Genomic DNA, 24,415 nt, shown 5'->3' with positions numbered 1-24,415 from the left:
TTTGTCAGTTACATGAAAGGGACTCAGACCTCCAAAAGGACATCCTCTAGAATGCATTTCCTCTAGGAAATGCAGGTTAAATGCATTTATTCTACCCAAGGATACTTTGGGCCCACCAGTAGGTGAATTTGTCTTTATGAAAGGCTGTTTGTCCACCAGACATTATACACTTCAGATCTCAGCTTCAATGAAATGGCAATGATAGAGTAGATGGTAATATCCTGTAAATTAACGTGGACTGTTTCAATTCCAATTCACCTTCTTTTTCTTCATTTTAAAGAGCTATTTAGGATGCCTCAAGCAAATACAATTTTATTCTTTTAAAGATTAATTTTTGACAACTAACGGTGGATCACATCATGCAGTTGCCTGGTCCTGCCATGTGAGATGCAGTTTGTGTGGAGTCTTCATCAGGAAGACTCTTCTTCATCTTCATTTGTTACAGGAAGGGGACCCATGCTGCAGGGTCCTTTTCACAACTGATTTTTTGTGCTGTTTCTTGTAGGACCTGTTGAAGCTTTTATAACCATAGCTCTTTTAGAAAGCTTCATAAAGGTGTACTTAAAATGCATAATGTGAATTTAAAGTATAGCTACATTGGTGTATCTTCTGGGGGGAAAAAGGAGACAGAGTTTTTGCAAATCTTACTTTACAATCTTACCTTTGTGTGCTTTCTTGTGGTTGTTTCTTGACTGTATTTTTTGGTGTGTGTGTGTGTGGTTTCAGGGTTTTTTTGCTTGTTTGTTTCTTTGTTTTTTTGGTTTTTACGTGTTGTGTTTTTGTTTGCTTTTTATTTCTCCTCTATTCCTCTCTTCTTCCTCTGTTTTCTAACTGCTGATCTTGCAGAGGAAAACCAAATTTTATCATGAATGGGGCAGAAAATAGCCATCAACTAGTAAGGAGTTACTACTAGTAGATCCATGCTTTTGGAATACTGAAGTTCTTTCCCCATTTTATTCACTACATGTTTTATGAGTGCTTCAAAAGTCAGAACCTTCAGGAATTTCAAGGTATTTCTCTGTAGCTTTCCCCATCTTCTAAGAGAAGAAAGTCTAGGAAAAACTTGGGAAAGGGTTTTGTAAAATACCTTCTCAGCTGATTGGGATAAAACAATTGGGAGTGCATAACAACATATGCAGACATCTTATCTAAGTTTAGAACTTGGTTTGAACTGTGATGGAGATTTATTGTTCTTTTAGATATGCTTGATCCCATTACAGCCTTTAAAATGTTCAAGGCCATTTTTGAACAAAAGTGGTGAATAAGTGACTTGCATTTAACACAAGCATGAGGTTTCTCCACCCTAGGAGTTCCTATCTCAACCTTGATTAAATACCCCTCCAGGAGGGCCCTGTAGGCTCAGACAAAGGCTCGGTGTGTGTTTGCTCAGAGAGATACTGCTGCTTTCTGCAGATCTTTACAAACTAAGGGACTTTTTAAAGACTTCATGGCTACAGACATCTTGGCACAGAAGGGGACTTTGTGAAAAGCACATCTGCTGTCTTGCAGCAATGTGGCCTTTTTGTAAGAGACACGACATATTTCTCTAGGAACATGCCTGGTTTGCCTGTTGGTAAGGTCTGTATAGTTCACCTTTCCATGTTTCTGAGCATATTCCAGGATGCTTATGAATACTTCTGTGGTATTCTATCTACCCTCTGGCTCCCCCCAGTCTCCATTAGTAAAAGATCTTGCACGTAATTAGTTAAAAACTTGCCTTGGATTTAACAAATTTCCTTTTTGGAGAAGGATTGCATTTTTTGTGGTGAGACAGAGTTTCTCTCTTCTGCAGTGCACATGACAAAATGCAAGGCTGGCTGATTGGTGAATTCAGCAAAAATAAAAGAACTTGTTCCAATGTTTTAGACTTTTAAATGCCACTGTTTGTCTTACTAGCACCAGTCCTTGATTTATGGCAGCTCTGCTTGCGCAGGGATTGCAATGTCTTCTGGTAAGAGTCACCAGCCTGCTCCTACCCCTTCCTTGCACAGATTGGATGGCTGTGCAGTATTAGTAGAATGTAAACTAGCAGTTTAAATGAGATTACTGGGATTAGTCATCTGGATGGAGAAGATTTAAAGTGGCCTCGATTGAGGTCCTTAGAATTGTGAAGTAGACAGCAAAGCCATTATGGACAAAAGGACAAATGAGAAATGGGAAATAGATACAATGTAAGAATGGATTTGGTTTATGTTTTGGGTATTTCAGAAGAAATAAAGGCATTATATTGCCTTTCATTGCTCTGATCAGAATGGAGGTTTTCTTGTGGCAAGAGATAAGAGAAACATACCATGAAATAATTTTTTTTTTAAGCACAGAGTTTCACAGCAGTAAGAAATACTTCTGCTGTGGAAATCAAGTGAAGGAATTGTACTTTCTCTCTAATTGTACTTTCTCTCTGTATTTATGTAGCACCATGCGTGTCCAAAAGACTTGCTTAAGACTCCTTTCATCTCACTGTTTTTATATTACAGCAAAAAGACTTTTATATAGGGCCAAGACTGAGTAGGAAATACAGATTAACACGCAGTGGATCTGCACAAGTCCTGTATAATCAAGGTGTTGCAATACTGAAGTAATAAACTCTCCCCACAGCTTCACATCTTGGAAGTAGTCTGTGCTGAGTTTTATTCTTGGCTTGTAGCTTGCTGTTTCCACCTCCTCAGTCTGATAGCTGTTGTCTAAGGAATATTGGAATTTGTCTTTATTTTTGGTCATTTCCTCTCCCTCATGTGCAGTATCAAAGTCACCCAGTTCTCTTCTGCTACCAAGTGTAGCTTTTCTCCTTTGTTCTAGTGTAAGAATTAAGGATTTTTTTTCATTGTAATTTTCAGTAATTAAACTGATTAGAATTAAACTGGTGGGGAAACTGCATTTGATTACACAGGCAATACAGAGGAGGTAAAACTCATCTAACTAGGTTCCTTTCCAGCCTTTAGGCTTTTAATAGCTAAGTTAATTTCCTAGAGGAGTATGGGCTGATTGAAGGAAAAACTATAATCATTAATTGCAGTAGATTTAATTTGTTTTAAGTATAAAGAAAAGACTGCCTGAGACTTTGGGGGAAGAACAGAGCCATGCTCCAGAGCAGTCCTTTATTCCAGCCAGATCACTGTGGATTTTGCTGCCTCTGACATACTCTGTTAACATTTTGGGACTGTTGGTGGGTTTAATACATATTGGTAGGAATGATATCAGCATCATGCGAGATAAATTAACAGGACATCTTTTTCCTGCAAATAATGACCACAAACTTGTGCTGGGTACTTAGTCATGTGGGCTTTGAACTGCAGTCTCCCTTCCTGATGCTTTGGGCACAGCAGATCCTCTCTAGCTCCACTGAGCCATCTCTTTGCTGATGTACATATAGAATGTGTGATTGATGTGGCTGCTTTTCAAGAGAAAACAGAATTTTCCATATTCACTAAAGTTTGGGGGGGTTTTATTGTCATATAATTTATTTCTCCCTGATGGTTGGAGCATGTGACTGCTGTTCTGGGGCCTCTCTCTATTAATTGCCACTAAAAAAGTACTTTTATATAGAGCTGTAAAAGATGATTCATCATTTTCTTTTCTGAACAGCTATAAAAACATACTTTACCTGCCTCACAGATGTGCTTACATGTGGCATAAGATGCCCCTGATATCCTTTGACATTACTGGTCTTTGTATTCATATAAGCAGTGTTTGTACTTTGCCTAATTTTGCCTTTGTTTTCTTAGTACATTTTTCAGAATTACTTAGCTGCCTCATAAATCACTCTAGCAGTATTAGAATAGTGAAATGAAGTGTTTGCTCTGCACAGATTAGATTATAGCGTCCTTGTTTATACTTCCTAGACATGGAATAGACCACTGGGAGTTACATACTAATCCTGGATTCAGATGGTCTATGTGAAAGCTTGGAGCTTCTTAAGATCTTTATTTTTCCTCGAGGTAAAGTACAGGAGGAAAAATAACTCATTAAAATATCATCTCATTGACAGCAAGGCGTTAGAAAGTTGCTCTAGATGGGCTGTATATATTGCAGCACTTCGGAGTGAAATGATTCAACTTGGACCAGTGTGGTTTTTGAACCAACGTTCCTCCCAGCGGGGTTTTTGAGCTACATTTATTTGTCTTCCTTTTTGCCTTTCAGACTTTGGTAAACCAAAAGCAGAGAAGTCCTTATTCAAGCAGCACTTTAAAAATGCTCAGTAACAGCACAAAAAAGGAGCAGCATACTTTGAAGTGATTAATCAGCTTTCCCCAATTTATCTTTGGTTTATTTATCTGTAGAAATTGTGTGTAGGATTTTTCTCTCTTGTTCTCAGTCCTAAGCTCTGATTCACAAGCCACAGTCCCTTTTATTGAAACTCTCAGTGAGAACACTTCGTAGGCTATTCAAAATAGCTTGTGATTGAGTTGTGGCCCAGGCAAAAGGGCAGATGTGTTCTATTACTTGTTTTACGTGCTGATATTACTCTTGAATTAGTGGGCAAACTGCGACTAGAAGCAATGAAAAAAAAAAAGTAGCAAAAATAGCAAGTATGAGCAGTTCTCGCGGTTTTGGGTAGCGGTTATGGCTGAAAGGATTTGTGGTGGAAGTGCTTGTGGTGGTGGTGGTGGCAAATTAACCACAAGCATCTTGGCCACAAGAGGGTGAATTCATATCATCTGCCTTGGGTTCACAAAACACAGATGTCCCACATTGCCACCGGACAGTGCCTGCCTGTCATCATCAGCTCTGGAGGGAAATCATTCTTCCACGCGTGTTCTGCATCCTGAAGCCTTGGCTCATCTAGACTATGGAAATATGTTGCCTGACTGGGAATTGCCCTGCATGACAAGGTGGCATGTGTCCTGCTTGATACAGGCAACATTTCCATATCTAAATTGACCAGTGGAATTACCAGGAAGCAAGGACACGGAATTCTAAGGATGACCCACTGGAGCCTATATGATGAAGTTATTGATTAGGAGTTGCAGCTTGATAATTATTTTTCTGTCTGCATGGCATTATTAGCGTTGACAGTGCAACATCCCGCCCTCCTGTTGTGCTTCACAGAAAATGAAAGCTCCTTGTCCAGCATAACCTCAGTAAACTTTTCATCGAAGCCTTAATGCAGCTTCTGCCGGGTACTACCTATTGGAATGCACCACCTTATGACAAAGTTGCCTGTTTACTGCAAATTTTTGGATAATAGCTTTAATCTGCCTCATCTTTAAGAAGTGCCTGTAATCGTAGTGTTAAAGAGGGATCTTAAGAGTTCAACAAATCAACTCATTGCTTTCTTACTCAGGCAGCCATGGGGAGCACAAGGGGCAGGTGCACAGGTGATGGCCAGGGAAATGGGGTGCAGGGCACTGTTCGCTAGGGAAGTAACCACAGAGCACAGCTCGATCTGATGGTTGTTGGGATAAATCACAAACCGTGAGCATCTGCAGCTAGGAAAGATTAGAAACCTTCCACAAGCTGACAGGAACAAAGAATTGTCCCACACAATCTAAAATCTGTCATTGCCAGGGATTTCATCTGGGCTCTTGGCTCTGTCATGCCTTTGAAAATATCTTCAGGCCTTCCCATCATTTTGATTATTTGTGATCTTCCTTTTCTTTAAAGTTCCTGAATAGAGTTTTTAGAGTTTTCAGGGAATGTGAAAACAGTAGGCTAAGAGTATTTTTTTTCAAACTTTAGTTTATGTTTCTCCATTTTAAGATGTGTCATGGACTGTACGTTCCAAGAGCAGTAAAATGGAGAGGATGATCGATCTGACTAAGCTGACTTACTTTTATCATAAAAGGGGAAGTTTCTGATGTCTCTGGTAGAGTAAGTTGATGGCTACAGTTTATTCTTACTGTCTTTTATGGTCTTCTCCAGATTTTTTTTAGGCTCTAGCTTTTTGAAACAGACAGTTCAGAAAAAGTATGGCTAGTATATTTGACAGCAGGATACAGAAATATTTGGGACAATATTATTAGAGGCAGTGTATGATGTCCAGTCTGTATTTTACCATAATGCATTATTTCTGGTTTGACTGAAATACTGAGGTTATTAAGTTCCACTTTCCCTTACAAAGGAGTACATGACTGTCGTTATACAAATATTTAGCCCTATAGGAACAGTTTGGGCCTATGTTTGAAAACAACACCCCCACGACTTTAAAATACATAACCAGATCCTCTGTTTCTTCTGTAATGTGGCTCCCACAGACCACAGCAGGAGCTGCTTCTAATTTCAGGCTATATAAAGAAAGGATCATTAGAGAGGTGATGCAACATGATCATGTGCAGAGCATGTTACAGTCACCCAGTTGGACACATTTTAAAGTCAACTTCAGTGCTTTGCAGGCTGTTCAGCTCCTACAAGTCTGCGCTAGTTGCTCGCAGGAGCTTGTAATTCATTGTCAAAATCTTCCTTCCAGGCTGCTCTTGCAAAAACAGTGCAATAACAGCTTGCCTTCCTCTAACTTGGAGGCAAAAGTTGCAAGTGAAGTCTTGTCTGTGTAGCTGAAAAAAACCAAACCATACCAAACCAAAACACCAGGGCTGTTTCTGTTTTGTAGGACATCAGGTGTGCCTTTTTTCTTGTTTTTTTGTTTGTTTGTTTTGTTTGTTTTTTTTTAAACTGAATTGTTCATGAGTGTTACTATCCTAAGAAAAAACAGTGGTATTTGCTACTTTGACTTGAAAATACACCGAGGTTGCCCTGCAGCTGGAGCCATGACTACCCTTGCTTGGCTTGCCTGGGAGTAAAACAGGGGCCGTGTGGGATGTGCCTGCACCACAGGGGAACTCTTCCTGCTGGTTGCCCCATGAAAAAATGGCAGGACAAGGCCCCAGGTAGCGTCTTTCCAGCAGTGGTCTTTGACTTCATAACAAATTAGGGTTTTTAAAATTTATATGAAGCCTGAGTGCTGAATATTAATGTTTCAGGACTGAAATATGTTAGGGTTTTTTTGCCTTTTGTTTTCATTTTTCAGAGGGTAAGTGTTGCTTTAATACAGCTTTTTTGTAGTCTGACATTTTTCCTTGGAGAAGTTAAATATTAGGCAGTTTTTCTTTGTAGCAAAATATTGAAATGAAACCTAGTTTCATTTATATATAGCTACACCATAAGTACCATAGCTATGTTTTAAAAATAGAAGAAAAAGGTCATAAGATACAGGCAGACTTTGATAGGTTCAGAGCTGGCTGTAATTTTGAAAAGACAAAAGCAACAAAAGCTTGAAGAACTTCACTCTGAATTTTTTTCCCTGTTTTCCAGATAACATATTCTAGTTCCTTTGGGATACTAGAAAGATGCACGAGTTTTATAAATTTCACTAATTATTTTGCAACAATTACTACCAAAACTGTTTTTCTAATTGTGCTAGTAGAACCTTGGACCACGTCTTACTTTATTTTGCAGAGGCTTTTAAATATTGATAATGATTCTACTTAAATGGATTAATTATATACTGCAGCACTTTGATTCCCTTTAATGTTGCATTTACAAACCACACAGATGGCCTAAACTGTGTAATGAAGAATGGGTTTTAGTAGACCTGAATATCTCTGTCCTCATTATTCTGTGCTGAAGGAAGTTCCTGTTGCTTTACGTTTCAGCTCAGCTAGATTGTTAAATACCTTAATGATCTAGAAGGCAACTTTTAAGTGGCTGAGCAAATCACAAACTGATGCACAAAATGGATCAAATCTTAATTAATCTCTTTCCTTTTATCATCTTGTAGTGCGTGTGACAATTTATCACCCTGTGTTTTAGAATGAAATTGTTCCTGGTTTGTGCTTTTCTGATGTTTCCCAAAATGAGAGGAGCGGGGAAAATGAGCAAGGCTTCTGCAGAGGGGCACACACAAAACATGGCCATGGATCTTTCTGTGTTCACCAGCCACTTTCAGCCTTTTCTGACTCCTGCCCTGCAAACTGCAGGTTCTGATTCAACAGGTCTGTCGTCTTCTCCCTCCCAAGGATGACATCAGCCTCATCAAACAGGTTCTTCTAACTGTCCTTCTGGAGGCACTGGCAGGAAACCTTCTCCTTCTTCATCACTTTCTTTTCTTTTGAAATACATGGTCCTGTCTAGCTGAAATAAATACCACTGGACGGGCATGAGAAGTATGAATTTCATTGGTGGGAAAGTGTGAACTGCAGTTTTTGCAAAAATTTCACCTGGAAGTGCTTTGTGTAGTTGTGTTTGGGACAATTCTTTAAAATACAAGTTCATTTGGTTTTTGGGATATTCTTTTAAGTTACATTTTTTTGTTGTGGTTGTCTGCCTTTACCACCAAGAAGCAATTTTGGTGGAGTCCTCAGGCTACTGCAAAGTTTAGGCTTCTTTTAAAGCTGCAGCCTAAATTTCAGTCCATATGGAAGTTTATACAGCAGCATTTAGGAAGTACTCTGGGCCAAACACCTTCTCTCATGGATTTTTCTCAGGATGTCTTAGTCAACTTCAATTTCTGTTAATTTTCTTTCACCCTGCATTAAAGCAATTACTGTATTTCACTGGATGGTAAAAAACCTGTCATTCTGCTCCCTCTGCTTTGAAGTTATGCCTCCAATTAGGCCAAGTTGAAGATGTTATCCTGATAGCTGTGTGCTCATTTCTGTCCCATGCTGCTGTCTGCTGCCTTACCTGCACTGGGTCTTTGGTGCATTTGGTGGCTTTTTTCACTTGTATCAGATTTCAGAGATCCTTTGCATATGACTGATGAAGCTTAATGGATGAAATATATAACTTTTAAACATAACCTTCTTGCATAAATGCATATCATGTATTGAGTTGGTAATGTATCAGAAGAAGAAAAATAACTGAGACCTCATGTCAATTATTGTTTCCTTGTTGAATTCAGAATGTTGTGAAGGCAATTTCCTTGACAGGATCAACTCCAGAGTACTTACTAGTATGCTGATTATTTTTTTTTCCCTTCATCTACCTCTGACAAACCTTTTACAAGCTTGAAATTAGAGACAATGACTGCTTTGTTTGCAAAGATAGCAAACCTTCGTTTAAAAAAATCTGTTCTCTGTACAGCATTTGTGAGTGGGGAAGAGAGTATCACAAGTGAGCCACAAAGCTATTTTATTGGTTCCAAATACAAAATACAAAACCTGTGCTTCTAACTGCACAAAGCCTTCCATTAAGTTTTATTATTTTTTTTAATCTTTAACTTGTACTGTGCAGTTTCTGTATCGAAAAAAAAGGGTAAGACATGGAAAACTCAATTCCTTCTGTAGTATCCCACATCATCTGTTTTGCTAAAACAAAGATGATGGAAACTTCGTGAGCTGAATTGTTTGGTCATGCTTCTAGGGATCTTGGCTTTTTAGAAAGAGAGCTTGTAGTTGGTTCTTCCTATTACGAATAAAATGAGACTGGGTAAACGTTTGTGTCTATTTACAGAGGAGTTTTATGGGGAGAAAAGGAGGTTTTTTAGGAATGAAGCTGAAGTCTTTTGAGTGTATATTGAGAGTATGATGTGCTCTTGATCAAGCAGACCTGGAGAGGAGCAACTTGTTTGTAGAAATCTTCTGTAAATTGTACCACCCGTATTCTGGAGCTGTTTCTGGGGTATGGTTACATAAGTGTTTTAAGTCAATCTTATTTGGCCACTTAAGTGTTTTAAGTCAATCTTATTTGGCCACTTAGGCCACTTAGGCCTAGTGGTTTTCTGATTTCCGGGAGTCTCTGCTTTGCATCATTGCCACTGACATAACTTTGCCAATCTGGCCCAGTCTGTTGTTATAATGTTATTTTACCTCTCTTGGCTGCTGTGGCTTTATATGCAGGAAATCATTTTAAACAGAGTGGTGACTGTGTTTTATTTACTGTACCTGCTGCAAAATGACTTCATGATCTTTAAGCCTGAAGCCTTTTACTTTAAGGCACCCAAACACATCTCTCGCAAAAAATGTTTGGATGTACAAGGTGCATTTGTTATCTCACTCCTCTTTGTTCTCTCTGGTTTCTTGAGAGAAGATGAAATGAAATGCAGTGACAGGTAAGGATGTCTCACAAAACATGTAGAAGAAATGTAGCTTCCCATTCCGTAAATTACTGTTACTCTGCTCACCAGCTGCCTCTTATGATGTTTTATTGATGAATAAAAATGGTGTCTGAGGCAATAGAATGTCTTGCATCTTACAATACTGCCAGTTATAAAGTTGTCTCCTTGAATAAATTTCACAATTAGAAAGTATTGACAAAAATATTCAATCTTTTTTACATCAAAATAAGCTCAAACATCTGCTGCCAAAGTCAGACAATATCAACTAATCTTTTAGAGTTATATTTTTATTATACTGACAGATGCATGGCTGCATGACATAGATGTCAATTTAAGTTACTAGTGCCATTAATACTTGACAAAGACATGCTCCCAGAAGAATTTATGTTCTTAAATTGTTGTCAGATGAGTATGTGCCAACAAAAAGTAAACAGTTATTCAGCCGTGTTGTTAACAAAGCTAAAAGTGTCTTATCTCCTGAGATGTCACAAAAATTGCTATTCACCTTTCCTATTCTCTAAATTCCTCAGAACTGACAGCAGGAAAAATAATTCTGTACCTGCAATTGCCTGTTCAACCTACCCATACAAGTGTCCTCCTTCACTTTTTGTAGGTTCTGGCTAGCTGTGCAGGAAGATTTTTTTTTGTTTTGTTTGAGGAGAACTTCTTCAGCATTCAATTGCTTTCCTCAAAATTTCAAACAATCTTACTGTTTGGTAAGAATGCTGTTGTAAAGAGAGCAGTGAGGAAAATATTAACACCACACCAGAGTTTCTGATCTGCTTATTCAGTCAAAAAACTACTGGAAAGTGATAGGACATTGTCGGAGGATGGACTGTGGGAGAAGGGAGATAGTGCTGAAGGCAATCTCACCCCTGACGAGTTGCACCTGTACTAATTACCAAAGAGTAGGAACAGCCCTGCCCTTAATAGGTCACAGGTGTTTCCAATAAGGATGGGCGTTATAAGCAGGGTTAGCTGATGCAGAGGGGGGTTGGCCAGTTGTAGTTTGTTGGCCGTGCTGTGAGGAGCAGTGAGGGTGAGGTGGTCGTGCAAGGGACGGGAAGGAGTCACCAGCCACGCAGAAGGAAGAGAAAAGGAGTCAGTGTTGTGAGGAGCTGCCTGTGGGAACTCACAGAGACAAGGTATGAAAGTTTTGTGGTAAGATGATAAACTGATGGTGATAGTCTGGTTGGTACCGAGCACTGACACCAGCAATTGGTGGCCTGTATGGGGATGAGTCCCAACACAACATAATCCTTTAAGAAGGCTGAGGTTTAAAACACTGAGGTCCAGTTCTTATTTGTCAAATGTGCTGGTGTATTCCTTATTAAAATTTATCCATTTTAGTAACCTGAGCTTTCATTGTGGGTATTCCATCATGAGCAACTAAGCTTGCTTTAAATTCTTTCCTTCCAGGTTTTTTGTTTTCTTTGTTTTTTTTCCCTTCTCTCCCCACACTAGTTTTTTGGAAATAATTCTGTTTCTTAAAGCAAGACTTGAGTTCTCGGGGTACCGCAGGCTAGTGTTCATTGCCTTTCTTTAGCAGGGTGTCCTGGTGCTTTTAAAATAGCATATTTATCTAGTCCATTGAGGTTTTAAGTAACTTGAAGTACTGAATTTCTCATGGAGTCTGGGACTATAAAGATCTCATTAAGGGCTAAAATATTTTCCTTAGTGATTAGATACTGTTTTTTTGTTAAAGTGATTTTTTTTTAGACTGGATTTCTTAAGGTTGAGGCTGAACTTGGTAGAAACACTTTTTTGTTCTAATGTCCCTAGCAAAAGGAAACCCAGTCCTAAAGGGCTGAAAGCCATCTTAATACTTCTAGATGTATTTCTGTTCACTGCACTGAGGCAGACTGTGAAGATGAGATCTGTCTCTCAGAATGCAGCATTCAAGTCTTCTTTTAAAGCAGTGGTGATGCACAGTATCTCTAGAGCTGTGATTTGTGTCATCGTGAAGCTGCTGTTTAAAGGACACCACAGGAACTGGTCCCTGGATGTGGTGCCTTTTTTTTTTTAATTTTTAAAAAAATTGAAGCCTATGTTACTGGTGAAGGCAAAAATATTTAAAATTAAATGAATACTCACCTCTGCTGCCTCTTTAGGGCCATCACCAATGATGTTTTGGGTCGGGCTCTATCAATGTGTGTTGTATTTCAGTCTGGCACAGCAGTCTGTTGTCTGCTGGCCACTCTGTGTATATATTACAATAACATTTCAAGTTTTTGTTGTGAGTAGATTTTCGGAGTTGATACCCAAGAATCTGTTGTGGACTCTAGTTTTTCAGGAGGCAATTTCAGAGAGGTTGGGCAGGTCACTTTGAGGGGGTGATATGGGGAACGAAATGAGGTGCAAGAAGCCTTTGTGCACATTTCTTTGGCGCTTCTCTTACTCTTGTTTGCTTTCTTTTATTGTTCTTTGCCTTGGTAACTTGGTAGCAATTTCATCTTCCCGTTTCCTCTCACCCCAAGTCTCCTGTGACTTGAGAATCTTGCGCAGCTCTGGAAACGAGAAATAAGAACAAGGGGTTAGCCAAGATACGTTTACAATCTGCAATCATAAAACCATAGAGTGGTTTGATTTGGAAGGGACCTTAAAGATCATCCCATTCCAGCTGTCCTGCTGTGGCCAGGTATTCTGGGCTGACACCTTCCACTCAAGCAGGTTGCTCAGAGCCCTGTCCAGCCAGGAGCCCTGCCAGGGTTGGGACGCCCGGAGCTTCTCAGGGCACGTGGTGACACCCAGAGCTTCTCAGGGCACATGGCGTAAGGCATTCAAGTTTGGAGGTTGAAAGCTTTCTGGGATCTTCTGCTGGTTGCTCATACAGCTACCCATAGTTGAACCTCTACAGCCGGAGCACTTTCCAAAGGGTTTTCCAAGATTTGATGGTTTGGGAGCACTGATGGACAAAATGCAGCTGCAGATAAACCACAGAGGGACTGAGAGGAGAGGCTGTGCTTGCTCCAACATAATGCGATGTGATTGCAGCCATGGGGCTGTGCTGACCTCTGTGTGGGAGAAGATTCATTAGGTGCTAAGTGACAAATCACTTCTGTAGTGGTAAGACATTCCCAAATAAGGAAAGAAACGTGTTTTATTGAACCTTTCAGGAAGCATCTGAAAAATCAGAAATTAAAAGTTCTTGCTTTTTGACACATAATCTTTCTAGAAAAGAAGCTGTAAATATACATCAGTCTTGTTCTTTCCTGGAATAATAGGGAGATGGTTTGATTTTGCTTCTATTATGCAAGCAAAATTTAAAAATAAATAATCCCTGTGAATTATTGCTGCATTTTCAATAGCTGTAGTAGATGCATTGTAGCCAAAACCCCATTTGAACTGTTTTTACTGTTTCTATAGAGAAGTGGGTGGTGCTGACTTACATTATTAAGAAGTTTTTGGAAAATATTGGCAAGGTGAACATTGTCAGGAAAACTTAATGAGAGAAACACAATTCTCTGAGAAGCCATTGAATGAAAGTTTGCAATGGGGATGTTGGCTGGGTATCCAAAGAAACTTTTTTAGCAGTGGAAACTTTGGTGACAGGTTTTAGCTGTGTGTCTCAAATCTCTTGAACATAATAACTGAAATCCTAGAACGTGACTCATGTAAGGATTAGAATAGTTTAATTGTAGGTGTATTCTGCAGTGCCAAAAAATAAGCTGGAATAGCAGGCAGTAGATGACACTTTGTTCCTTTAGTTTCTTGTGATAAGAGCTGTCCTGATTTCTATAGCAGATAAGTACTTTTTACTGCAGGGAAAGTGATGTTACCTGTTACAGGGGGTCTTCAGAAGCAGCTGTAGAAATATGTGAGGCTGGTTTTATTTGTTTCTTTGTTTAATAGTGAATTTCAGGCAGGGCAAGAATTAGGTAAATACAGCAAGATTGATGTTCTTTAAATGCGTGTAGACGCTTTGCATTGGTACCATCATTATGTGTTTGTCAAAGGGAATACATACATGGCAGTATTTGTTCTCTGCTAGCACTTTAGAGAGGATAGGCAAGAGATGTTCATCACTTACAGATAATCTTGTTGTTGTCTTTTGAAGTTTTCCATTTTGTGCCTGTTGCTCCAACCTTTCTGTCTCTCTGAACAAACACTTCTTTGAAAATGGCTCCAAATTACTTTGTTTCAGAAAAAAGGATTTTTTTGTCCCATTTTCCTTTATCTAATGTTCCAGAGTACTAGAGCCAGACTTGGATGAGGAAAAGGCATGAGAGACTCTCTCTAGGTCTTGGTTTCAATGATTACTCAGTGACAGCAGGACAACTAACCCTAGGATGAGTAACTTCTATAGTTTGCTTTGATTTGATATGGTCAGCTATGCTGGATATAAAGCTGCATTTTTTTTTCTTTAAAGAACATTGCATTTTGATGAATGTAGAAGTACTTACTGAGTGATGTAGAGGTACTTTTGAACATGGATTTTGGCTGTGATGGAAGATCTGGCTTTCTGATGAAGGCAGTTTTGCTGCAGTGTCACAGAAAGCTGGCTGCAAGTGTTTGAGTTGAAAATGGATGTTAAGTCCAAGGCATTTGTAGAATATCTGATAAATAAGAAAATGAAGATAATTGTCAATTTTACGTAAAAGTCTCAAGAAAGTGATGAAAAAAACCCTCAACAGCAGGGAATTTGCTGTTCACATACTTCTACTGAAGAGACAGAGGAAAATGACATGAACAAGAACATATAGAAAATACACAGAATAAATTAGGTATCTTACTATACCCTTGTCCTGGAGCAGGACGTATTTTGAGGTATCTGTTCTTTACTTATCAGAAATAGCTGTGTCTCTCTTTCGTGCTCTTACTTTGTTTTAAATATATTCTGATACAACAAGGATTTGTTTCCCACATATCTAAAGGACAGGTTTAGAAGCTTAGGCATTCCTTCTGTTTGTGCCTAGGCACTGAAAGGAAAATATTTGGCATGACTCCAATTGTGCTAGCTTAATTTGAAGGACCATCTTGTATCACCATGCTCTGAAAATTGCTTTTCATAAGTGATTTATCAACTTCTGGCCTGGGTAGCTGGATGGTTACGGTGCTGAGTCAATTAAGCCTGCTGAGGGAAATCCCAGCTCAATTGCACAAACCCTTTTACATCAATGGAGCCAGGATTTCTCATCATCATCCCCAAAGGTCCCATGGCATAGGAAACAAGGAGAGATAATCAGAAGTTGCATCAAAGTCTATTTAAGTTTCTCTACAATGAAAATTTTAAATTAATTTGGTAATCACCAAGGAATACGGTTTATAAAATCATAAATGCAGGATTGTAATTTCATAGCCTGTTCAATGCATTAACTGTAGTAATTGTATTATTGTTTTATTTATTAGCTTGCATTTTCAGAGGTAAAGTTGGTGATTGCAATTTACAATAAGTGATTGTTTTTGCATTAAGTGTTTTCGGGTAAGGGAAGATTAGCAAAGTTACTGAAACAATGGCCAATCTCTCGTGAAACATCTTCTATTTTGCTTCCATGTATATTTAGGAAGCTCAATGCTAATAATTCCCTTTTTGTTTTTCTTACAGCTAATTCCAGCCTTCTTGGAGGTGGAGGAGGTGAGTCTTTGCATAATGCTTAATTCACTCGTAAACAAACATAAAATATATGCTGGACCAATGCATAGGCTTGTTGGTTATAAAAGAATATAAGTTCAAAAGTTGGAAATGTAAATTTATTAGATGGAAAAATTCATCAAAGTCCGTAATCTTTCCTATTATCAAGAGGTGAGGTTTGCAACTGCTGCTGAATTTGTTTTCAACTCTGGGACAAGGTAGGGGCTGACATGTATATGAGGCTGAGTAATACATAAAAGAACTGCTGAACTGCCTTACGCTGTGTGGTGTTTTTAAGTATTTAGGCTTTTTAATTTACCCCAGGGGAATCTCAAATGTATGATTAATAAACAATTTTAATAGAAATGTGGAAATATTAAAATACAGTAAAATGTTGTTTTAGTAAATGAGTGTGGCTTTATCTCTGTACGTTAAAAAAATTTTAATAATGTTGTCATGGTTTAAACTTGGTTGCTTACCTTGCTCTGCTTGCCAGAATAGTCAAGTAGATTTCAATACAAATCTTTGGTGCAAGTCAAACACTGCTAACATGTCTACTGCTAAGGCAGGGATGCTCAAGTACGTATCATTGTGTTGCTCCAAATACATGGATGCTGGTTTATTTTAGTAGAGTGATGCTATTTTACTTTTGGTATTTCTGTAGTACTGTGGCTGTAAAATCTGCATCAGTGGTAACAATTCAGGGAAGATGAACTCATGAAGAGCTTCAGCTCAGTTTCAGTGACTTTCCCTGCCACCCAGAGGGAAGTAAGAGAGCTCAGTTCTGGAAATTTCACTGCGCAGGAGCAGTGCAGGCAGCAACTAATGCTCCTTCCTGGTGGGAGTTAAAAGAACTCTGGTCAGAGATTACATATGTAAGGGTAAAGGAAAGGGCTCTGTAAAAAAGACAGATCTCTGTTGCTTGTGAGGCTGCAGGCTAAGTTGTCAAAGCTTTTGTTTTAACTGAACAGGCAGCTCTTATTTTGGACTATGAAAAGGTGCTTGACAACTAAATAAAATAATCTAAATAAAACCATTCACGTTCTTCAGCTGTGTGTCTGGACATTGAAGTACAGGGCAGCCTTACCTGTTAATCCTGTTGGATTAATCTTTCTTTTGATTTGAGTTAGTTGTTTGCAGTATACCAAATTTTTCTTTGTTTAAAAGATAATCCTTTAGGAGGTAATCCTTTGCTAGCTGTTCCTGTTTCTGCAGAGCTGTTCCTGTACCTCCCCTCCAGCACTTGCTCCCAGCTGGTAACATTGAAAAAAAAATATAAATCAATGCAAATGTTCAAATTCTAATCAGGTTCCCTGAGCACTGCTGCTGCTGAAAGGATTTGGCTATTAACTTTCCACGTTATTTATTCAGCTGGACTGTACTTCAGAAGTTGATGTCTGTTCAGTGTGGCCCTTGATAATGTGGCTCTCCCTCTGCAGCAGATGGGATGAGCCTGTGCTGTGGGTCAAATTAGGATTTTCCATGTATTTTATATGTTAAACGTGGCAATTAAAAAGATGTTCTTTCCCCTCAGGGTAGGCTGAGATGATGGCGGCTCAAGATGCTGCTGCCCCTCCCTCCCTTCTCTTGCCCTGACATCCTTTGGGGCTTTTACTGCCATTAAAAAAACAAAACAAAACAGTACCTTTGGGGTTGTGGGGAAGCTGCTGTGGGAGGTTGGGTTTGGGCACACAGTGAGTTCCTCCACGTACGAGCTGCTGCAGCCCCCATGGCCAGAACCCTAATCCCACATCCTTTGATCTCTGGTGGAAGGGTAACAACGTACCCTCTTGCTTATGGCACAGGAAAAATAACCAAATCTGACAGTTTTATGGCTTAGAGGGTGACTGCTCGTGGCTGAGGGCCTGCATGTGTGGAGATGCCATCAGCTGCCCATGGGTAGGGCAGCTGATGTCCTCAGAGTACCCTGGCTTGGGGTTTCCAAATTTTCTGAATAAAAATCCTGAGAATTTCATTGCCGAAGTGCTCTAGATTTTGGACAGGTGCCACAGGGTGCATGTTTTGAGAAGGGAAAAGTGTGTGTGGTCTGCAGGCTGGATCCTGCTCAGGGGTGCACAAAATGGAGACACCCCTGGGCACAGGCAGATGGAGCCTGGAGCCCCTGGCTTTTGGATAAATGGCTTGGTACTCTCCACAGGCATTTTTCTGTAGAAGAAATTGTTTGATTCCCAGTGGAATGGTTGTGGATTTTCAATTCTGGGTGTATTTTTTCTTTTATCCAGAAGAAAGTGATGCTAGCACTCTGTGTGAAATATTGATAGTGAATTATTAAAACTTTATTATATACGTAAACACCAAAGCCTTCTTTTGATTGCAGATGCTGAATATTTATGATAATGCATAATACCAATGTAGTTTCTCCAATAATGGGATTCAGATCTCCTCGGTAGTGCTCGTTAATTTAATCTCTATCACTGCTGGAGGTAGGAATACATGTCTTAGTTTTACAGATAAGGAAAACTGGAAATTTCCATTTGTCCAAGCTTATGCAACAGGTGTTGTGATTTTGAGCTGCTTTTGAGCTGTTCTTTGTTTGAAATCCTTTCAGAATTAAACACAAATTAATTGGGAAGAGTTATTTTCACCTCCTGATCAAATGTTTGCAAATCACTTTACCTGGGTGTTAAAACCATTTTCTTGAAGAGACCTGCTAAGAAACCCAGTGGGCAGCGTTGGGGGTGAGCATGGTGCTCTTGCTTGCAAGTTCAGGGACTGGTGGTTTTGGGTGGCTGCTTATCTTCCGTGTGTCACCTTGGAGCCACTTCAGGGCATCCCTGTGCTTTGATTTCCCAGAGCTGGAGCAATGATTTGTTCTCGCATTCCCCATTTAAATGCTGTCTGTTCATTTTCGTGACCATTTGGAATGAGGAGATAAAAGCAAAAAAGATACCAGAAACAATTTTTCACAGAACTGGTAATCACAAAATCAAGAAACCCACAATGGAGTCTTTAGTTAAATATAGATGTTGAAGGTTTTTTTCTGCTTTTCAAATAACTCTGATGTTTCCAGGATTTCATTATGAGTTTGAGTGAGACTTTTTTCTTTTTCATTCTTTACTGTTTTTAATAATTGATTTTTAATTAGGAGGCATATTTCACTTTCTGGTCTAGATTTATCACACATTCAGCATCTCACTGCTAATAACGTGCATGGAACATTATAACTTATTTGTGCATCATGTATTATTCGTCCCATTATGTTCAACACTGCAAAGGTGAAAAAATATTAAGAAAATTGGAAGGAGTGAACAAAAACTTGGTGTTTTGAGGAAAAAGTAAGCTACTTCAAAAATGTCCTGAATTTTGACTTCAGAAATCAAAGTGCCCTATTTTGCATAGCAGTCTTTTTTCTTTACACTCTTTTACATTTGTGTCAAGAAATTAAGCACATGATTTCATGTATTTTATTCAAGCAAAGTGAGCAAGAGCTGAGGTTTGTCCTCCCTTATGGCTTTGGGTAGTCTGTGGGGATTTTCTTGGGTGTTGTGCTCTGCTGTTCCCACCTACTATTCAGTTATTTTCCTCATGGTTCATTTTTCCTGTACTTGATTTGCTAACTGTAATCATGTTCTTGTTGCATGCTGATTTCTGCGTTGGCTTGATTTCGTTGACCTTAAATTGAGGGTATATTTAATTTTGGAATTTTTTTTTTACCTCCATAAGATTTTGTTGCCTGTGCTAGAATTTGGGAAGGAGGCATAACCTTTTAGTGTGTCCTGTTATGATCATAGTTTCTTTCAGCTCTGTACTTAAAACTGGTAATTTTGTCTTTACAAACTCAGAGATGACAGGTTGTATTTGCAGTCTCTTGAAGCATCATTCGGACCCATTTTAAGTGGGTTGCCCCAGAAGATCTGTCTGCTTTTCTGTTTCTCTCCATCTCTTTTTTTTTTTTTTTTTTTTTGGCCAGTGTAACTAATTTTTTTCCTAGTGCTTTTGCAAGCATGGAAAAGGATTAATTCCCTTATAGCCGTAAGTATTTTAGCATGTCTTAAATGTAGACCAGACCTACCTGTCCACCCTGCCAAGATACAGTTTGTAGGCACATTTTTAAGCAATTGTTATGGCATGGGGAACTTGGGTTCATGGTCACAGCATGGAGCTGGGTTTCTCTGTACTGAATTGCATGGACCCCATTTTGAACTTGGCATTTGCTGCTTTTAAGTTAAGTTATAATAGTGCCTCAAAAAAGTGTTTTCTCCCAAAAGAAATTAGCAGACTGACTTTTATTCTGGACTTGTCCCTTCAAATGTGTCAGCTGCTGTTTGCCAGCCACCCTGTCTATTTTTCAATTAATTGTGAGCTACTGAGCTAAAAAATCCAGTGATTATCCAGTCAGTAGTGTCAGGAAGGAACAGCTGACACAAATATCTTGACATCCCTCCGCTTAGCCAGGGATAAATTTTTATTCTCACAGCTGTGTCTTAGGTACATTACTGGCCAAGTCCAGCCGTCTTCTGATAGTTAAATCTCTAGCAAAGGAAAAAAAAGGCAAGAAAGGAGGTTTTGCACTTTCTTAATAGTAACTTGACATCAGTTTACTGAATGGATATTAATGACACTGAGAAGTGAAAGTTGTACAAGAGAAAATTGGAGGCAGGAATGTGAAGTTGCAGAGCACCCTGTAGCAATATATATATGACAGCAGAAGACTTGAAATACCACACTTGCCCTCACTCTCCCATTCAAAATGTGTAACAGGAAGAAGACAAGCCTGTTTTGTCCTAAACCAGGACTAGATGCTCTCTGTTTTGGATTTCACAGGGCTTGGGTTTGATATTTACATAATTTAAATGCAAGAGAAGCAGAGGTTTAAATACAAAGTTCAAATTTGTGCGTGACGTGCGCATAACATGAAATGCATCCCGTGAGAGGGAGAGGAAAGAGTTTGGGAAAGGAGCGCTGACAGGATTCTTTCATCAAGAAAATAAGCATTATTATTTGGTATTTTTTTGCGTCAGTCCGTTGGCATGTTCTTGTATCATGTCAAATGCATTTGTCAGATTGGGGTGTGCTCACAACAAATGGCTCTGTGGAACAAACGTGCTTCATCCGGGATTTCTGCTACCTTCAAAAGCTTTCAGTTGCTTTGTACACTGCACTGTCATAGCCTAGGTATGTAGATAATGGCTGTGAAGGTACAAAGATTTTCCTGGTGAATAATGACCATGAGGAGAACTGATAATTTAAGGAAAATGGACATTTGCCTTTGTTGCTAATTAATCCCTTTTTGCTAGAAGATTGCTGCTACAGTTCTGTAGGGTTGTTAAAGTGTTTTATCTCCTTTTACTATTTGCATGCTGTTCTTTTTCATCTCTGTAAATAGAGTGGGTTTGAGAGGGCTGTATGCACAAGTTCCCCCACTGTGACAGTGCATCAGCCAATTAAAATGTTAATATTTATGTAATTTTTTTTCTCCACCTCTGTAATAGTTCCATTGGTAGGCCAGTAGCTCAGGGTAGACTGTAACCCTTTCAAGGTGTTTGGTTCAGTCCAAAATCTTGTTATTCATGAGCTTCTGTTGTATCAGATCAAAGCAAATAGATTTCTCAGTAATTCAACATGTTTTACAGAATTTATTCAAACTTACTATGCAAGCAAAGTCCTTCTTTACAGGTCAGTTATTCTCTCTCTCTCCCTCTCTCTTTCTTCTTTCATCTGTGTATATATGTTTATTTTTGGGTTTTGCCTTCTGTTATTGCAGTGGAGTTTTAGTTCAGCTCTAAATGAAAATTAGTGGACTTTTTCATTTCATAGTGCAAGGAGAGATATAATGATGACAGCTCTATAAATAAATAAGCACAGCTTATTTCAAAGGACCCTTAACATAAACTGCTCTGGCTGTATTTAAAATGTGTGCTCTACTCTAATTTCGTTTTTGTTTTTGTTAAAATATGATCTATATTTTGCTCTTTGGCTAAATAGGGTGCCAGCTTCCTTTCTCCAGTCTTTTTATACAATCTTATGGGTAATAATCATAAACAGGAAGTCTTTGGATTGATTTTAAGTATTTCTCAGTTGTTGCCTAATTGTATCCTGCTAATTACTCTTTCCGAGCAGTTAGTTAAAAATAAATAAATAAATTTTATTTATAGGAATTGATACAGCTATACAATCAATTTGGGTTGTTCTGGTTTTTTTTTTTTTAATACATGTTTTGCCTGTGATTCTTTAAAGGGATGCTCCTGTTCCAGCTGATGATGCAGAAACATGACTGCTTCATTCATGGAAATAATCTAAGATTTAGTCCATCCGGTCATACTCACTGCTATCCTCAGCTTTTTAATACTGCTGCTGCATTGCCTTCGTTGGGCATTAGGAAGTGACGTCTTATATTTCACTCCTCAGTTACTGAGTGCTGAGTCCACAACACTCTGAACTCACACTTAATTGGGAGGTCTCTTTCTGTCTCGAATAGAGCTTTGCACTAACTCCTCATTTTATTTAATTCCATTAGGAGGTAATTACAGTGTTATGTACTCAAGTAAAGCATGAAGATACACTGTCAGCTCTCTAGCTGTACATGACTTTCATTACATATACATTTATGTGCATCGCACATAGATGGTTTTTATTTGATCTTGCAGTTGCTTCATAAAGTCAGGTTTAGCATGTGTGTACATAAATAAATACATAAAAATAGGACATTAATTTTCTTCGACTGGGACCTTTAGTTCATGGTCATTGAAAATTTGAGGCACTCTTGATATAAATCCAAGGTGAAAAGGCAGGTGGTTATGTAAGGAATGTATTTCTCTCCTTTTTCTTTTTGTTTCATCTTGGGCGACAGAACTGCAAATCTGGGAGAGAGGTCACAAACCTTCCCTAAATGGCAGCTACCAGATGATGTATCAGGCAATTCGTATCCATTTGTTATGTCAATGCAAAGTGATCTAAAAATGTAAACACTTTCCCCCCATACACACACATACATGTATGTCTCATGTGTCTTGAATGTAGAAAAGACAATTTTTTCATTTAACAAGGTGCTGCTCAGTCATCTTAGGAACCTTTTTCCTGTAGCTGAAGATGAGGGGCACAGTTGCCAAGGGAAAACAGGCTGGGAGTGCCCGAAGTGCCGCACATCTCTGCGGGTTGTAGTGAGAATAAAGTTGAGCATTTGAGTATATATATGTACCAGTCTACAGATGTTTTTTAAAATTAAGCGTGCGGTTGGTTTCCTTAACGAAAAGTCTGTAAATTGGGACATCTGTCAAAGTTGTTCAGTTTCATGTGGAACAATTTCAACAGTGTCCCTTTTGCTGAGGTAAGAATGAAGTGAACACGGCAGGAAGGACACGATTTGTTAGGCTCAAACAGTGGGTGGTGATGTTTTTAAATCTCTTATTCAGAGGTGAGATGTACAGCGATTTTCCTGGTCCCGAGGAGAACCAGGAAAGGAGGACCAGGCTACAATAGGAGGAAAATGCTGAATGCAATTTAAAAAATTTAAGATTGCTCTAATTGGTTTTACAGGGGGGTATTAAAAGAAATAGAAGTGACATAAAGGAGTGTTGGAGGTACTTGACTTGTAGATACAGAGGCACTTTTGAATATCCACTCGTTTACTGAAGCTTTCATGCTGGTATGTCTAAATAGAAAACAAAGTCCCTAATCAGTAGAATGTTCCTTAAAAGTATCTGTAAGCCCCAAGTGCATTAATTTCTACAACACATGTGCATACAGGTGTGAACATGAAGGCACAGGAAAATGGCACTAGCTGTTTGCTGATTCCTGTTGGTTATTCCTTTAAAATGTGCATGTCCAGTAAAATGAGAAAATGGGCATTGCATGGCACTCACACCTTGCAGGAGGGAGAAAATCACTGTTCCACTGTCTGCTGATGTACTGACCCCAGAGGCCAGACATTGGAGATTGTCATCATCCTTAATTCCCCACCTCCTGTAATGAAAAGAATTTACAATAGTTTCTTCTTTCTGTTTCTAATGAAAGTAATTACATCTTAGTCACTATATTTTCAAAGACAATTTTGAATAAAACTCAGGATTAAACTACAAAGCCAAGGAAAACCCAAGTATTGAAATTACAGCTATTACAGAAAGAGTTTGCAGTTCTGCTCTTGCTGCTTAGAATGAAGGAATATGAAATCAGGTCTGCATTCACCTCTCACCTTCTATTTCAAATTTTCTGCTCTTTCTGCAGAGCTTCACTACTCATAAATGAGTCGCTCTTTCCTGATCACATTTTTCCAAAGTTCTTTCTTCTAAGCCAAGTGCTTACAGATTATAACGTGCAGCTTATCAAAAGCCAGGAAAATCTCTGGCAGAGTAGATGGTAAGATAGTTGAGTCTTGGAAAAATCTGTCCTCCTTTGTTTGTGGCATGCTTTTCTTCCCTTCAGCTTTAAGAACCCTGTATCAGACAGTGGGAAGTGGAATGAACTCGTGGCATGATACAGAAAATGAAATGTTGTGATTGGTAATGAAGGATTAAAACCCTTACATCTGTGGAGCTGCTTTTTAAGAAACATTAGTGGAAGAACTGCATGTACAAGTCTGTCTTTGCAGTTGCACATCTTTTTGAATTGATAATATTGGGTGGCAATGCAGCTTAGAGTTGCTAATTTTCATTCTAGTGACATATGGAAGACTACAAAGTAGACAGCTCTTGTGATTTAAGCAACAAATAAAAACCCTCCTTGCCCTTTTCAGGGCTTCAAGTTTAGCCCGAATGACTTTGTAGCAACAATTTAGACTTTATTTTGTAAAACCAAATGTAGTGGGGAAACAGTAACCTGAGGTGTGAAGTGACCAGGGCCAGTAACTGCTGAAGTTGGTGTGGACATGAAGGAAAACACATGGTGCACCTCGTTTC

At 38.9% G+C, this 24,415-nt stretch overlaps 1 protein-coding gene across 7 annotated transcripts in view; it reads left to right on the top strand.

The window, feature by feature from the left end:
• MACROD2 (mono-ADP ribosylhydrolase 2) overlaps nt 1-24,415 on the top strand; it is an 844,207-nt gene that overhangs the window by 167,306 nt on the left and 652,486 nt on the right. For all 7 annotated transcript variants that reach the window (XM_038130850.1, XM_038130847.1, XM_038130846.1 and 4 more), the window contains one exon: nt 15,534-15,563. In XM_038130850.1, the coding sequence (XP_037986778.1) occupies nt 15,534-15,563 (30 nt within the window). The remainder of the gene's footprint in view (nt 1-15,533; nt 15,564-24,415) is intronic.

This window comes from Motacilla alba, chromosome 3 (genome assembly GCF_015832195.1).
Source record: "Motacilla alba alba isolate MOTALB_02 chromosome 3, Motacilla_alba_V1.0_pri, whole genome shotgun sequence".
Classification (NCBI taxonomy): domain Eukaryota; kingdom Metazoa; phylum Chordata; class Aves; order Passeriformes; family Motacillidae; genus Motacilla; species Motacilla alba.
This window is presented reverse-complemented; position numbering and strand designations above follow the sequence as displayed.